The sequence below is a fragment of the Hypanus sabinus genome (assembly GCF_030144855.1).
Source record: "Hypanus sabinus isolate sHypSab1 chromosome 24 unlocalized genomic scaffold, sHypSab1.hap1 SUPER_24_unloc_20, whole genome shotgun sequence".
In the NCBI taxonomy this organism is placed as follows: Eukaryota; Metazoa; Chordata; class Chondrichthyes; order Myliobatiformes; family Dasyatidae; genus Hypanus; species Hypanus sabinus.
Genome location: NW_026778934.1, coordinates 302112 through 319858, shown reverse-complemented (window position 1 = coordinate 319858; position 17747 = coordinate 302112). Strand labels below are relative to the sequence as shown.

The window sequence follows — 17747 nt, the reverse complement described above, 5'->3', positions numbered from 1 at the left end:
ATACCCTGTGGCATCTTTTCGGACCCGAAGACTCCTAGGGAATTTATAACGGCCACCTTGTCCTTGTCGGCCCCACTCATCGGGATCTGGCAACATCCACTCCTCAGATCGAGCACCTTAAACCACATCGCACCATTCAGACAGGCCATCGCCTCTCCGGCCCTCAGGGCCATATTCTGGTCACTGACAGTGCGCCTCTTCAACGCAATACAATCCACACACACGCTGCCTACGTCTTCCACGGCTTCAGGGGCCAGTCGCCGCAACCTCTCTCTCTCCGAGGTGTCTTCAGCAGTCAACTCCCCTCTCTCGTGGTATTTCGCAGCGTCCACTAAGAGGGTCTCACCCTCAGATACTTCCCCCAGGCCGTACCACCACTGGCTCTTGTTTGAATTCGGTATCGGCCCAATGCTGCTACACACGTCCGCACAAGCAGCTCAAAACTCTGGGTGCATCGACAATGCCTCCAAACAACGCTCACCCGCCTCCTCCGGGCAGGCCTCCAAGCGCACCAGCAGGATATTGGTTCTCTCTAGAACAGAAACGCTGCCCGTCTCAACAGGGTCCGGACACATCAGCATTAACGATTCATGAACCTCAGTCTCCTCCACATTTGCCTCTAAGAACTCCATTTTCACTGACCAACAACCGTCGTCTGGATAATCACCGGCACTGGTACCCCGAATCTCCAGTGTCCTCAATGTCGTCAAGGGTAAATGCTTCCAATAACGGTTATGAAACAAACTGTACAGCAACTTAACCAGCGCCCCGGTGCCGAGGATGGCTTTAACTTGACTTCCATCCATCCGTAACAACACCTGTGCGCGTGGCCCCTCTAAGCCTTCAGGAATAGAGTCTGTTCCTTTCGGGAGTTCCTTGGTACATTGCTGGGAATGTGCTCCCCCAGAGACCCCAAGCCGTTCCCCCACTGGGCCTCCTCTAAGTTTCCCGACACCTCCCGAATCAACGGAACAACTGATCCCCTTTACAGATCCCCTTGGCACCACAAGCAATTTATCTGCCCCCCTAGGCAAAAAGGGATACCCTAAAAACTTCCCACCAATCTCCTGCCACGGCTATGATAAGCCCCCCAGCTGCAGCATTTGACTTCCAGTCGAACCACACGCATTTTCCCACACTTTCCCAGAACTGGCAGTGGTCACTTCGAGGTAATTGTGCCTGACAGTTCTAAAAAAGTCACCAGCCCGCCTACTCAAACTTTCAACCCGTCCCTGTCGCTTTTCCTCAGCCAAGCACTGCCACTCACCCAATAACTGAGGGGTCCGCTCCGCCCACGCTTCCGCCCCTTTAGGGCTGGACATTATTTCAATAACTGGGCGGAGCTCACCACTGCTGAAACATCCCAACCTGTCACTCCTCACTCTCCAAACAGTACGGACAACCCATGGTCCCACCACCATTTCGTCAGCACTAGTCGGAACTCGAACAACGACCTCCAGGCTACCAACAGCAGCCACCCCACCCAACACACACGCAGCGATCACCAGCAATCGCACACCCACAAAGGCACACCAGCTCTTCGCCGCAGACACAATTTAAATAGGGTGATCACACAGCCTCCACAGAAATCAACCCCGGACGAGCACCCCACAATGTAACCCCCTGGGTCGCCTCAGACTGGCTCAGCTCGTTTCGTTAGGGGGAGCAGCCTTCGGCCCCACCAAACTGGCTAATCAGCTGGTGTGGATGCTGTGTGATGTCCCCGCCTCGCCCAAAAACAGACAGTACACCATATGTGATTAAATGAGTACAATTTATAAAGGTTACTATAACTAAGTGATTAATAACGATACAGTATATATGAAGAGAAAATTAAAGAAAAGGGGCCAAACTTATCAAAGTCCAAACCACTTCGTGCACAACCGTTGGAGCTCAATTACTGAAGTCTTCTGGCCACCATTCGATCCCCTCCGAACTCCTCGACTCGCAGCTCAGGACCCTCCGAGTGGTCAACCACGCACATCTAGCTTCACCTCCCCCCCTCCTCGGAGAATCTCCCGGCCTCGGACCCCCCTTTGGGGTCCGATCCTCGCCCAGCTTAGAGCATTGCGTCCTCTCTCTCGACCCCCTCGCGCCGATCTGCCCAAAAGCCCGTCAACAAAAGCTTACAGACTCAGAAGAAAGAACATTAATCCCCATTTGGTTTACAAAGGAATACCATTCTCGTTATCAGTAAATTAGCATTCCTGCTAGTTAACAAAAAGAAACCCTTTCCCAACAGTAACAAAGAAAAAAGAAGAAACCCCCTTTACAATTATTTCTTGGATACCTTTCATGAACGGCCCTCTTCAGGTCATGCCACAGCATCTCAGTTGGGTTAAGGTCTGGACTCTGAGTTGACTATTCCAAAACACAAATCTTTTATTTTTAAATTGTTGATTGATTTACTCGAGTTAGATCATTGTCTTATTGCATCATCCAGCTTCAGGTGAAGGGCTGCCACCCTGACTTTCTCCAGTAAAATATCTTGCTATAATTTTGAAATTATTGCTCCTTCAATGATTGCCAGCTGTCCAGGCCCTGAGGCAGCAAAGCAGCCCCAAACCATGATGCTCCTTCCACGACGCTTCACCGTTGGGACGAGGTTTTGGTGTTGGTGTGCAGTGCCCTTTTTCCTCAAAACAGAGCAGTGTGCATTTTGGCCAAAAGGTTCAAATTTTGTCTCATCTGTCCACAGAACGTTGTCCCAGAAGAGTTGTGGAACATCCAGGTGGTCTTTTTTAAACTTGAGAAGTGCAGCAATATTTGTTTTGGAGAGCTGTAGTTCCTTCCATGAACACCATTCTTGTCCAGTGTTTTTCTTATAGTGGACTTATGAACAGAGACTTTAGTAAGAACTAGAGATTTCTGCAGGTCTTTTGCTGTTAACCCTTTGGTTCTTTTTCAACTCCTTCAGCATTGGATTTTGTGCTCTTGATGTGATCCTTGCAGGACGCCCACTCTGAGGGAGAGTAGCAACACTACCGTTTCCTCCATTTGTAGACAATTTCTCTTACTGTGGACTGATGAACACCCAGAAATGCTTTTGTAGCCTCTACAATTCTTCTTCTAAGGTCCTCTGAAAGTTCTTTTGACCAAGGTATGGTGCACATAGACAGATCTTGAGAAGAGTAGGCTCTATCAGTAACCTAACTTCATGTGTCTTTTTTATTGAGCAGGGCACCTCTACAACCCACACCTCCAATCTTATCTCTTTGAATGAAGGCATTACACCAGAGGTTCACATATGTTTTTAAACTTAGACTGTGATTGTTTAAATGGTGTACTTAGTTTTGAAGAGAAGTACAATTGTTCGTGTGCTTTTAGTTCAGGCAGATCCTGTTTTGTCTATTATCCTGACTTAGAGAAAGATCAGACTACATTTTATGAGTAATTAATGCAGAAAACCAGGTAGTTGCAAAGGTTTCACGAACTTTTTCTTGCAAGTGTAATCTGTTGGAAGTGGTGAATAGTTTTTGGCATATTGGCTTTCATAAATCAATGTACTGAGTACAGGAGATGGAAAGTTGTATGAGGTGTTGGTGAGGCTTCATTTGGTGTATTGCAGTTTTTGTCACTTACCTATTGGGAAGATTTAAACAAGGTTGAAAGAATGCAGAGAAGATTTGCCGTGTCTGAGTTATAAGGAAAGATTGAACAGGTTAGGACTGCATTCCTTAAAACGCAGGAGACTGAAGGGGATTTGATAGAGGTATACAAAATTATGAGGGGTATAGATAGGGTAAATACAATCAGGCTTTTTCTGCTGAGGTTGGGTGGAACTACAACCAGAGGTCTTGGGTTTTAAGTGACAAGCTTAAGGGGAACATGAGAGGAAACTTCTTCGCTCAGAGGGTCATGAGAGTGTGGAATAAGCTGCCAGCACATGTGGTGCATGTGAACTCCATTTTAACATTTAAGAAAAGTTTCGATAGGTACATGGATGGTTGGGGTATGAAAGGCTATGGTCCCGTGCAGAATGTTGGGAGTAGGCAGCTTAAATGTTTTTTTGGCATGGACTAGATGGGCCAAAGGGCCTGTTTCTGTGCTTTATCTCTCTAGAAAAAAGATTGATGTTATTCCAGCTCCCTCACACCTCTGGAATCCCTCCCAGTGCCCTGTGTCACTGACTATATGCCGATTGATGTTTATCCAGCTCCCTCACGCAATCCCTCTGTGACCCCTCTCCCGCAGTCCCGTGTCACTGATATGCCCTTCGGCCTGTGTACTCACACGATCAGCGAGTCCTGGGGGTCTGCGGCTAATCCCTCCGCCTCACTGGCCTTTTCTGGTTTGGGCTGAGCTGGGCTCGGGGTAGGGGGAGCCTTGGCCTTCTTCTTCGGGGTCTGGCAATGCTCCCTCTGCTCCTCCTTAACCTCGCACGAGGAGGTGCTCTGGCGTTTCCCCGACCTCCTGACCTGAGGTTGGAGAGGTAGAGTCATCATGGGGCACTGTGTCAGGATAGGGAGGGAGGGAGGGAGGGCAGCAAGGAGCATGGGGGTGGCATGGAGGAGGAAGTGGGTGGCGAGGTAGGACGAATGATGAGGTGGGAGAGGTAGTGGAGAGGGGCAACAAGCAAGGAGGCAGTATGGAGGGAGCGCCATGCTACAGGAGGTGCGGAGGGGAGGGAACAGTGTGGGTGTGGCGGTGAGAAGAGAAAGTTGCACTATGGGAGGGGCAGCACGGCTGGGAAGAACGCAGACGCAGACAGCACCCTTCCCTTTCTTCCTCCCCCCCTCACCTTTGCATCTGGAGGCAGGATGATTCCCTTCTTGAAGTCAAAATAGGTGAGGTCTAGCGCGTCTCCAAAGTACTTGACCAACTCTACCTTGCTGCGGAATCGCTCTGCTGTGGGACTGAATAGGACAAGACAGCTTTACACTAGCCCTCCACAACAGCAAGATAAGCCCTGACCAGCCCTGCCTGGTTACCAGCACTAACCACTTCCACCTCCCCATCCTTCCAAGGGTTTACCAGCTTCACAACTTTGCTAACCCCAACAACATCATTAATCATATCCAATACACCACTGTTATCCCTATTCCCAATTACAATAACCTCTCCCTCAATGTCAGTGAAAGAGCTACTCAGTGGCTTCTGGAAAGGGGATGCTGCACATACTCATGTATGCATCAATGGTTGAGAGGGTTGGGAACTTCAAACTTCACTTGTAGCCTGTCCTGGTCAACCACATAAATGACACAACCAAGAAAGCTCACCAACATCTCTACTTTCTCAGGAGGCTCAAGAGATTTGGCAAATCCCCATCAACCCTCTCCAAATTTTATAGATGCACCACAGAAAACAGCCTATCTGTATGTTCAGTATTACAGCCTGGTATTGGCAACTACCTTGCAAGTGACTGCAAGAAATCGCAGATAGTTGTGCATCATCAACAAATATTCCCAATGAACCTTTGTCAACCATTTCCAAAGCCGTGTGGTCAACCATTCCTGATGTCCCACTGTCAACCATTCCCAAAGTCCCACCATCAACTGTTCTTGATGACCTGTCATCAAACATTCCCAATGCACTGTTGTCAACCATTCCAAATGTATCTTTGTCAACCATTCCCAATGACACTACCTCAACCATTCCGAATGTCGCTACGTAACCATTCCCTATTTACCATTGTTAACAGTTCCCAATGTCCTATCATCAATCTTCCCAATGTCAGTAAATCAACCATTCCCAATGTACATAAGGAACCATTCAACCATTCCTAATGTCACTATGTGAACCGTTCCCTATGTCGTGACATCACATTCCCAACGTCATTACATCAACCATTCCCAATGTACCAGTGTCAAGCATTCCCAATGTACCATAGTCAAGTGTTCCCATTATCCTATCGTCAACCATTCCTAATGTCACTACGTCAACTGTTCCGTATTTACCTTCATCAAACATTCTCAGTCATTTTTCCCATGTTTCCCTATTTACCTTCGTCAGCCGTTCCCAAAGTCACGTCAACCGTTCCCAATGTACCGTTGTCAACCATTCACAATGTCCCATCGTCAACCATTCCCTATGCACCATCATGAACCATTCCCAAAGTTGTTCATCAACCATTCCCAATGACCCGTCATCTATTGTTCCTGATGCACCATCATCAACCATTCTGAATGAAGTGTTGTCAACTGTTCCCAATGTCACTCGCCAACTTTTCTTGATAACACATCATCAACCATTCCCAATGCAACATCGTCAACAGATCCCAAAGTCCTGTTGTCAACTGTTCCCAATGTCAATACGTCAAGCATCCGCAATGTACCGTCATCAACCATTCACAATGTTGCTATATCAACTGTTCCTGATGACAGGGTCCCGTTGTCAGTCATTCCTGATGACACATCATCAACCAGTCCCAACAATGCAGCATTGTCAACCATTCCTAATGTCCCGTCATCATCCATTCCCAATGTCCTGTCATCAACCATTCAATGTTGCATCGCCATCTATTCTCAATGCACCATCATCAACCATTCCCAATGTCGCTCCCTACCACCTCTCCATTCCAAATAGGTTCTGTATTCCAGAATGTAGCAGCATCACCCTTCTGTTCTGTCCTGATGCACATCCCTAAACGGTCAGCCCTCGCACACCTGCTCCATCTCAACAAACGGAATGTCTCAGCCCCCCACATCGTTCCATCCCAACAACCGCATCCTGGAATGTCTCAGCCCACCCACTCACTGCTCCATCCCAACACAAACATCCCAGAAAGTCTCAGCATACCCCCCACCCCTGCTCCATCCCAACACCCACATCCGAGAATGCCAATGCCTCTCACCTCAAGTAATAGGTGTCTGACTTGCCTATGGTGGCGCCAGAGCGGCGGAACACCTCACGGCGCTTCCAGCCCACCGGCAGCACCGGGCAGTCCTCCCAGCCCTCTGACATCCTCCACTCATCCACTCCGGTCCACACTGCGGTGAGAAAGGGAAAAAGAGGAGGGGGAGATGTGCAGAGTTGAGAGTGAGATGGGGCAGAATGAAGGAGGAGGGAGAGCAGTGGGAAGGTGGAAGAGAGATGAGGGGAAGAAAGAGAGTGGAAACGGGGAAAGAATTAGGAGAGGTGGAGACAGGGAGAAAGGGGGAAAAAGGTGGTGGGGAGAGAAGGGAGAGATAGGAGTAAGTACAGAGGAGGGAAGAGGGTAGGAGAGGAGAATGGGGAGAGAAGAGGGGGACATTGATAGGAGGAGAGATGAGGGAGAGAGACAAGGGAGAGTGGGGAAGGGGGAGAGAGTAGAGGGGAAGAGAAAAAGTGGGAAAGAATGGGTGTGAGAGGAAGAGAGAGAAGGGGTGAAAGGGGGTTGTGGGGAGTGAGATCAGGGAGGTTGGGGGTGGGGTTGGGAAAAGAGATAGATTAATGAATGGGAATGACCTGATTCTTCAGTTTAATCAGCTCTCAATCAGTACTGGTAGAGGTTCTCTTAGTGGAGGGGAAGAAGCTGCTCCTGAAACGTTGAGCGTGCACCTCCTGTACTTCCTCCCTGATGGTAATAATGAAAAGAGGGCATATATATCCTTTATGCTGAGGGATCTTCAAGATAGGCGCTGCCTTCTTGTGGTGCCGCCTTTTGAAGTTGCCCTCAATCCTATGGAGTGAAGTGGACAGTTAACATCAATCCTTTGATCCTTCATCGATCCAGATTTGCGGTTACAAATGACCAGAATCATAATCAGGTTTAATATCTCTGGACTGGTCATGAAATTTGTTATTTTGCAGCCGCAGGACGTTGATAAATGGAGAGGGTGCAGGAATGATTCACCAGGACGTTACCGGGAGTGGAGGGTTTGAGTTGTAAGGAGAGGCGGGACTGGCTGGGACTGATTAAGAATCCCTCCTGCCCCCTCCACTAGGCAGAGGATACAAAAGCTCGAGGACAGCTTTTATGCCTCTGTTATAAGATTATTGTATAAAAAAACAGACTCTCCAATTCACATTCTATCTCGCTGTGGCCCCTGCATCTCGTCTGCCAGAACTGTAAATTCTCTGCAACTGCTGTATTAAAAAAAAATTCACTTCCCCTTCCCTATTCCCTACTCTGGCCTCTTAACCCTTCTCCTCACCTGCCTATCGCCACCCCTGGTTCCCCTCCTCCTTCCCTTTCTCCTATGGTCCACTCTCCTCTCCTGTCAAGATTCCTTCCTCTCCAGCCTTTTACCTTTCTCACACCACCTGGCTTCACCTTTTATCTTCTAGCTATCCTCCTTTCCCTCCCCCCCCAACCTTTTTATTCTGGCATCTTCCCCTTTCCTTTCCGGTTCTGAAGAAGGGTCTCGGCCCTAAATAATTAGCTTTAATTGTCACGTGTATATCAGAACTTTCAAGCATGACCAAAATACCTTACTTGCGTCAACGACCCACACGGTCCGACATTTGTGCTGGGGGTGGAAGCCCACAAGTGCCGCCACACTTCCAGCACCAACTAAGCATGCTCACAATTCACTTACCCTAACTGGTACGTCTTTGGAATGTGGGAGGAAACCAGAGCACCTGGAGGAAACCCACACATCATGGGGAGAATGTACAAACTCCTTACAGACAGGGGTTGGGAAGCAAACCCTGATTGGTGATTGCTGGCGGTGTAAAATGATTGGCGCTACCAGCGATTCCAGTTCAATTCCCTCTGCTGCCTGTAAGGAGTTTGTATGCTCTCCCCATGAGCATGTGGGAGAGCACGGACCGCTCGGTTGATGGTAGGGGTTAAAGTTAAAAGTCTGCCCCGAGCCTTTAGTTTCATCAGGCCAGTGCTTATGCTGGTTTCTGTGGCGTGAAACGACTGAGAGTACGAGACTCCGCCCAGATAGGACGCCAGTCTATCACGAGGTTAACCCCCAGCAGTTTGCTGGTACCCATTTTCAGCTGGGTGGACTGGAGCAATGAGTGGAGCAATGAGCAATGACTGGAGCAACACGCTGCCTGAGCTGGGGCTCGAACTCACGACCTTCAGATCACTAGTCGAACGCCTTTACCACTTGGCCACATGCCCACGTAGGGGTTCATGGCATAAAAATGATTGGGAACCCCTGGCTTAGAGGGATGCAGACAAAGGGGGCGGGCTCGGGGGGGGGGGGGGGGGGACGGACACGGTCGGCTTGGACGTGTCGCGCCAAATGGCCTGCATCCGCGCTCTGTATGTAACTCCATGCATGGCAGTCTGAGTGAAGTCACTGGTTGTCAGCTCCTTCAGAGATACAGCAGAGGGCAGAGCCATTGTCTGAGGCTGCTGGAGACCTGGGTTCATGTTGGACCTCTGCCACTGTACGAGTGCGTGTGTCTGTGAGACAGAGAGAGAGAGTGAGAGTGAGTGGCTGGGAGTGTTGCTGGGATTGTCATGGGAGAAGGGGTAATAAGGGATTGTGGTAAAGAGGTGACCAATGGTGGGTGTGGACTGGAAGGGTGCTGTATGACACTCACTGAAACCTGTATCTCCTGGTCACAACCTTCTCTCTGCTGCAGGAAGCTACTCCTTCCTGTTCGCCTGCATAGTGACACTCTGTTCTCTCAAACGGACTTCCCTATTGCTCTGAAGCCTGGGGAGGTCTCTCTCTCTGCCCTCCCTGTCGATCGAAGTCTCTAGGAGGGAGTCAGGACCTTCCTGAACTGTGACCCCAGACTGTTCCGGTAACTATTGTGTCCACTGGGTGTACGTTCATGATCTTATGCAGCTGTAGCCCATCAACTTGAAGGTTTGTGCATCCAGAGCACACCACTGTAACGTGTGGTTATTTGATTTACTGTCTCCTTCCTGTCAGCTTGAACCAGTCTGGCCATTCTCCTCTGAACTCTCTCATTAACAAGGCATTTTCACCCACAGAACTGCCACTCACTGTTTTTCTTTTGTTTCTCGGACCATTCCCTGTGAACTCTGGAGACTGTGTGCACGAAAAACCCAGGAGATCAGCAGTTCCTGAGATACCCAAACCACCCAGTCTGGCACCGACAATCACCGGCCAGAGTGTCTTCGATCACATTGCTTCCCCATTCTGATGTTTGGTCTGAACAACAACTGAACCTCTTGACCATGTCTGCATGCTTTTCTGCATTGAGTTGCTGCCACGTGATTGGCTGATTCGATATTTGTGTTATCAAGCAGGGTTAATGAAGTTGGCACTGAGTGCAGAGCAGTACCCAGTGTTGAGTGTTGGGGGGGGGGGGGCAGTGGAAGCAGGCTATTGCCTAGAGAGCCTGAGGCCACATATTAAACTTTGGCAGACAGAGGGGTCTTGAGGTCCACTGACTCCCAGAAAACAGCAATGCAAGTACAGGGGGCTGGGGTGAAGAGGGTGTCCAGCACTCTTGCCTTCCTCGGTTAGGGTACTGAGTGGAAATGGGAAGTCACCATGCAAAACTTGTTACACATTGGTTGGGAGTACAGTGTGCCCATTACAGGGTGTGGAGCCTGTGCAGAGGGTGCAGAAGAGGTTGACCAGGATGCTGCCTGGATTAGAGAGAGTGAGTGATAAGGAGAGACTGGACAAACTTGTGCTGTTTTATCTCAAGTAATAAAGGCTGCAGAAAGACCAGACAGAAGCTTATAAAATTATTAAAGGTGTAGATTGAGTAGGTATAATCTTTATTCATATATTGAGATGCTATGTAGAATAGGCCCTCCCAGCCTATCAAGCCTCATCACCTAGTAACCCCGATTTAACCCTAGCCTAATCACGGGACAATTTACAATGACCGATTAACCTACCAAATGGTACGTCTTTGGACTGTAGGAGGAAACCCACGCGGTCAGTGGAAGAATGAACAAACCCCTTACAGACTTTCTCCACTCTATGTCAAAATGTCAAATACTAGAGGGTGCACATTTAAAGTGAAAGAAAGGGGGAAAGTTTAAAGGAAATACATAGGGACATAGGTCACAGATTCACGGATTATTGCAGCATAGAGACAGGCCCTTCGGCCCATCAAGTTCATGCTAAACTAATATTCTGTCTAGTCCCATAGACCCACACCCAGCCTCCATACCCCACCTATGCAGGGAACAGAGGGGATCCACATCACGTGAAAGCACGAGAGAGTTAGTTTAATTCGGTATTGTGCCCAATGCAGACATGGTAGTCTGGCGCAGTACTGATCTAAACTTTACTGTTGTAAAGTTTGCTCCCTCAGGGGCACAGACTGAAACTCTGATGTTAATGTGCATCCAGGAGCGAGGAACAAGTTGCTATAAGAAGCCAGCAGGTCAAGCAGCATCTGTGGGGGCAGAGGGGTGACATTGCAGATGCTGCCCAACCACTTGACTATTCCAGCTGCTTGTTCACGTGCTCCAAGTTCCAGTCTCACTCGATGGGCTGAATGGCCTAATTCTGCTCCTGTGTCTTATGGTCTTGTATCCCAGGACTTCTCTACCCATAGAGGAGAACATTCTGACTGGCTGCATTATAGCCTGCTGTAATTCAATTCAAAGGCTCACAAGGGGCTACAGAAGCAGAGGGACTCAGTCAGACTCATCCCGAGTGTAGCTCTCTCCACCACTGAAGGACTTCTACAGGTGGCGATGCCTCAGAAAAGCAACACCCACTTTTAGGAACACAAACCATTCCTCTTGTCGATGCTATCAGTAGGCAGGAGCTAAAGCAGCCCAAAGACCCAATGTCCAAAGGTTTCTTCTTCCCCACCACCATCGAGCAGGAGGTACTGGAGCCTGAACGCCTACACCTCACGGCCCAACGACAGCTTCCTCCCCACCACCATCAGGTTCCTAAACCTGCCTTAAAGTTACAGATCATTGCCTTAACTATATTTCCCTTCATTTGTACCAACAATTGATTTTGTTTACCATGTCGTGTAAACTGCGTATAATAAGTTAATTATGTAATTTGAATTTCTAACGCACTGTGCTGCTGTCATACAAAGCTAATTTCACAGTATCTATCCCTCCCTCCGCCTCCCCCAGGGATGTGTGCCCATGACAGTAGCTAGGGAGGTGAAGACGAATTCAGCTCCCATTGACTGAGGGAGCAATGTGGCTGCCTGCAGTGGAAGAGTTAAACTCCAGCGCAGAGACACAACAGGCAGCAGAACAGCAGAGAGGGGGGGTGCAACAACCCAGTGGGTCCGGCAGTGCCAACAGAGAGGGACAGGCGATGCTTCAGGGTGAGTCATCGATATAATGCCTTCAGAGCTTGCTCTCTCACTCCCCCCTTTCTTCCCCAATGTATCACTCACCCCTCCCCATCTCTCTCACCCTCTCCCCATCTTTCTCCCTCGTCCCTCTCCCCCTTTCTCATATCTCTTTCCCTCTCCTTCCCCCTTCTCTATTGCCCTCCCTCTCTACCCCCTTCTCCCTCCCTTCATTTCCCCGTCTATCTCTCTCCCTCACTCCCTCTCTCTAGCTCTCTTCTCCCCCCCCCCCCCCATTATCTTCCTTTCCCCTTCTCTCAAATTAATTGTGGGCATCAGCACAGCAGCGTAACCTGCATCTACACCTCCCACTGGCTCGGTAACGCAGCAAGCCCGATCAAACAGCCCACCCACCCTTGAGTTTTCCGTCAGTCAGAAAATGCAAAAGCCTGAAAGTATGTACTGGCAGGCTCAAAGGACAGCTTCTACCCCGCTGTTTTAAGACTACAGAGCAATCCCCCGGTGCGACATCGACCTCGCGATCTACCTCGTCGTGGCCTTTCACCTCATTGTCTGCCTGCGGTGCACTCTCTCTGTGGCTGTAACACTTCATTCTGCATTCTGTTATCGTTTTTTTTCCCTTGTCCGACCTTGATGCCCTATTGTAATGAAATGATCTGCATGGATGACATGCAAAATAAAATCTCTCACTGGACCTCGGCACACATGACAGTGGTAAACCGATTTTACAATCTCGGAGGACATGTCCCGGGAATAACACATTGACGTGATCACGAAGAACGCACGCCAGCCGCTCTACTTCATTAGGGGATCGAGGAGCTTTGGTATAGACTCAGAATCAGAATCCGGTTGAATATCACCAGCATGCGTCATGAAAGTTGTATAATGCAATCCATTAAAAAAAACTGCGAATTACAGTAAATATATATGTATATTGAACAGTTAAATTAAATAAATAGTGCAAAAAATAGGAAATGAAAAAGTAGTGAGGTACTGTTCATGGGTTCATTGTCCATTCATGGACGGCAGAGGGGAAGAAGCTGTTCCTGAATCGTTGCCTTCAGACTTCTGTACCTCCTCCCTGATGGCAGTAATGAGAACAGGGCATGACCTGGGTGATGGGGTCCTTAATGATGGAAGTTGTCTTTTTGAGGCATCACTCCTTGGTACTGTGGTGACTAGGGCCCATGACGAGCTGACTACAAATCTCTGCAGCTTACTTCGATCCTGTGCAGTAGCCCCCACCCCAATACCAGTCGGTGATGCAGCCAGTTAGAATGCTCTCCACAGTACATTTGTAGATGTTTGCAAGTGTTTTAGGTGACATACCAAATCTCCTCAAACTCCTAATAAAATTTAGCTGCTGTTCTGCCTTCTTTATAGTTACATCGATGTGTTGGGTCCAGGTTAGGTCCTCAGCAACACTGACACCCAGTAACTTGTAATTGCTCACTCTCTCCACTTCTGATCCCACTATGACTCCCTCGTCTTATCTCTTCAATCTGACATATTTCTCCAGGCTTACAGTGGTGACCGGCTGGTCTGGAGACGCCAATGCACAGGATCGCAAGGGGCAGTAGAGGGTGGTAGACTCACTAAGGACCCTCAGCTTGTTGGACATGCCCTCTTCTCATGACTACCATCAGGGCCCTGAAGGCTCAATGGTTCAAATTCAACAATACAGCTTCTTCTCTCCCTCCACCATCCAGACTTCTGAACGGTCCAGGAACCCACGGACACTACCTCATAGGCGCTTTTGGCAATTTCTAGTAATGCTGCACATGGTGGCCACTTTATTAGGTACAGCTGCGCACCCGCTTGTTAATGCAAATATCTAATCAGCCAATCGTGTGGTGGCAACTCAACGCGTAAAAGCATGGTGACTATGGAGAGTCAGTGAGTCACTGGCAAACTTCTATAGGTTTGTGGTGGGGTGTGTGCTGACTGGCATGGGCACATCAATGCCCTTGAGCAGAGAATCCAACAAAAGGTAGTGGACTTGGCCCAGTACATCATGGGTAAAACCCTCCCAACCATTGAGCACATCTACTTGAAAAGCAGCATCCATCATCACCAGAGATCCTCACCACCCAAGCCATGCTCATTTCTCGCTGCTGCCATCATTTCAAATGTACAGGAGGCCTCAGGACTCACACCACCACGTTCAAGAACAGTTACTACCCCTCAACCATCAGGCTCTTGAACAAAAGGGGATAGCTACACTCATATTTAAGAACAGATGTAATAGTGGCCAAAGGAACTAGGGAAAAGGATGAACTGAAGGAAATTTGTATTAGGCAAGAAACGGTGTTGGATAGATTGTTGAGTCTGAAGGCTGATAAGTCCCCAGGACCTGATGGTCTGCATCCCAGGGTACTTAAAGAGGTGGCTCTAGAAATCGTGGACGCATTGGTAATCATTTTCCAATGTTCCATAGATTCAGGAACAGCTCCTGCTGATTGGAGGGTGGCTAATGTTGTCCCACTTTTCAAGAAAGGAGGGAGAGAGAAAACAGGGAATTATAGATCGGTTAGCCTGACGTCAGTGGTGGGAAAGATGCTGGAGTCAATTATAAAAGAGGAAATTACGACACATTTGGCTAGCAGTAGAAGGATCAGTCCGAGTCAGCATGGATTTATGAAGGGAAAATCATGCCTGACTAATCTTCTGGAGTTTTTTGAAGATGTAACTATGAAAATGGACAAGGGAGAGCCAGTGGATGTAGTGTACCTGGACTTCCAGAAAGCTTTTGATAAAGTCCCACAAAGGAGATTAATAGGCAAAATTAGGGCACATGGTATTGGGGGCAGAGTACTGACATGGATTGAAAATTGGCTGGCTGACAGGAAACAAAGAGTAGCGATTAACGGGTCCCTTTTGGAATGGCAGGCTGTGACCAGTGGGGTACCGCAAGGTTCTGTGCTGGGACCGCAGCTGTTTACAATATATATTAATGATTTAGATGAAGGGATTAAAAATAACATTAGCAAATTTGTCGAAGACACAAAGCTGGGTGGCAGTGTGAAATGTCAGGAGGATGTTATGAGAATGCAGGGTGACTTGGACAGGTTGGGTGAGTGGGCAAATGTATGGCAGATGCAGTTTAATGTGGATAAATGTGAGGTTATCCACTTTGGTGGCAAGAACAGGAAGGCAGATTACTATCTAAATGGAGTCAAGTTAGGAAAAGGGAAAGTTCAACAAGATCTCGGTGTTCTTGTACATCAGTCAATGAAAGCAAGCATGAAGGTACAGCAGGCAGTGAAGAAAGCTATTGGCATGCTGGCCTTTATAACAAGAGGAATTGAGTATAGGAGTAAAGAAGTCCTTCTGCAGCTGTACAGGGCCCTGGTGAGACCCTACCTGGAATATTGTGTGCAGTTTTGGTCTCCAAATGTGAGGAAGGGCGTTCTTGCTATTGAGGGAGTGCAGCATAGATTCACAAGATTAATTCCCAGAATGGCGGGACTGTCATATGTTGAAAGATTGGAGCGATTGGGCTTGTATACACTGGAATTTAGAAGGATGAGAGGGGATCTGACTGAAACATATAAGATTATTAAGGGATTGGACACACTGGAGGCAGGAAGCATGTTCCTGCTGATGGGTGAGTCCAGAACTAGAGGCCACAGTTTAAAAATAAGGGTAGGCCATTTAGAACAGAGATGCAGAAAAACTTTTTCACCCAGAGGGTGGTGGATTTGTGGAATGCTCTGCCCCAGAAGGCAGTGGAGGCCAAGTCTCTGGATGCATTCAAGAGAAAGTTGGATAGAGCTCTTATAGATAGCGGGGTCAAGGGATACAGGGAGAGGGCAGGAACAGGGTACTGATTGCGTATGATCAGCCATGATCACAGTGAATGGCGGTGCTGGCTAGAAGGGCCGAATGGCCTACTCCTGCACGTACTGTCTATTGACTCTATCTTGTTAATTCATGCTCGTTATTGATTGCTATTTAATTATGATCTGCATTTGCAGTTTGTTTACAGTTTACAGTTCCTGATGTTAACAGTTCACAGTTTCTGTTCTATAGATTTGCTAAGTATGCCCCGCAGGAAAAAGAATTTCAGGGTTGTATGTGGTGACATATATGTACTCTGATCATAAATTCTACTTTGAACTTTGATGCAGACATGATCAAGAGGTTCAGTTATTGTTTGGAGCAATCGTCAGAATGGGGTAAGATACGTGATCACGGTCGTATGAAGCCATGGGTGCAGGTGGTGGATGGTCGTACGAGCAGCTGGTGCAGACCACAAGTCCTGCTAATGCCACCGCTGACACCAGACAGACAATCTCTGAAGAGTACTGATAATGGCCGGGGTCACTGCCCAGAAGGCATTCGCAAGCCACTTCTGTAGAAACAATTTGCGAAGAACAATCATGGTCACGGGAAGACCGTGATCGCCCACGTCATCAGATAAGCAATGATCGAACTTTATTTGGTTGCTCCTGTGCTGTACTGCTCCCTGTTGTGATCAGCACAGATGAACACAGACCTAGGCACCGTGCCAGATTGAAAAGGTCAGGGCGTCGGGGCGACAGGCGAGGGATGGGTCAGTGTTCACCTCGCTGCTCGGAGTGGTTCACTCGTTCTCACACTGGCCTGCAAATAACCAGCTCCTGGGTCGGCCGCAGTGATGACTGGCTTCCTGGCTGTCTCTGTTCTGAATGTTATTATTGTTTGCGTGGCTTGGGTTTTTTCCCTGCACACTGGGTGTTTGATGGTCTTTTTTTAAAATGGATTCTATTGGGTTTTTTTATTTTGTGGCTGCCTGTACAGAGACGAATCTCAAGGTTGCATACAGTAGTCATTCTTTGATCATAAATGAACTTCTGAACTTTGAGAAAGCTTTTTTTCCTTTAAAGGGGCAAGGGCTTCAAATGAATGAGTTTAAAGGGTGGGACAAAATCAGTACCTAACACAGCCCAGCTCCCAAATCAGATCTGCCTATTTTCCCATCAACTCCCCCCAGGTTCTCCCCCTCACCCACAGGACATAGAATCATCAAGAACCTATTAATCTCTGCTTTAAATATACCCAATGACGTGGCCTCAAGCCATTTGTGGCAATGAACTCCACACCAACTGGTTAAAGAAATTCCTCCTCATCTCTGCTCTAAAGGGCGTCAGCAACCCGGGTTCAGTTCCCACTGCTGTCCGTAAGGAGACTGTACGTTCTCTCTTGAGTTTCTTCCAGGTGCTCTGGTATCCTCCCACAGTCCAAAGGGTTAGTAGGTTAATTGGTCACTTGGGTATAATTGGGTGGCACCAGCTCGTTAAGTCAGAAGGGCCCAATAAGCATGCGGAATCTCAAAATAAACCAGAGGTATGTCATTCTGTTCTGAAGCCACGCCCTCTGGTCATGGATCTCCCACTATTGGAAGCACCCTCTCCACGTCCACTCTGGCCTTTCAATATTCGTAGGGTCCTTAAGGCCAGAGGTGGTAGTGGGAAGACCTATTACATGCTCCCAATGGTGTGCTTCTCAAACAGCCTCTGACAGCTCCTGGCCTTCAAGTGTGGCTTAGCTACTAAGCCCAGTAGAACTGTTTCTACTGACAGGAGCAGGGGCAAAGGCCGGTTACTGGCGCCTTAAAGCAAGTTGCTTCAGATGGGGCTCGTCAGCTGTGGTCGGTAGCT

At 48.3% G+C, this 17747-nt stretch overlaps 1 protein-coding gene across 13 annotated transcripts in view; it reads right to left on the bottom strand.

Moving 5' to 3' along the window:
• The window catches only part of LOC132385484 (methyl-CpG-binding domain protein 1-like), a 237946-nt gene that overhangs the window by 87968 nt on the left and 132231 nt on the right, over positions 1–17747 (bottom strand). For all 13 annotated transcript variants that reach the window (XM_059957579.1, XM_059957588.1, XM_059957582.1 and 10 more), the window contains 3 exons: positions 6794–6929; positions 4742–4856; positions 4234–4418 (listed from right to left, as the gene is read on the bottom strand). In XM_059957579.1, the coding sequence (XP_059813562.1) occupies positions 4234–4418; positions 4742–4856; positions 6794–6903 (410 nt within the window). In that variant the 5' untranslated portion in view covers positions 6904–6929. The remainder of the gene's footprint in view (positions 1–4233; positions 4419–4741; positions 4857–6793; positions 6930–17747) is intronic.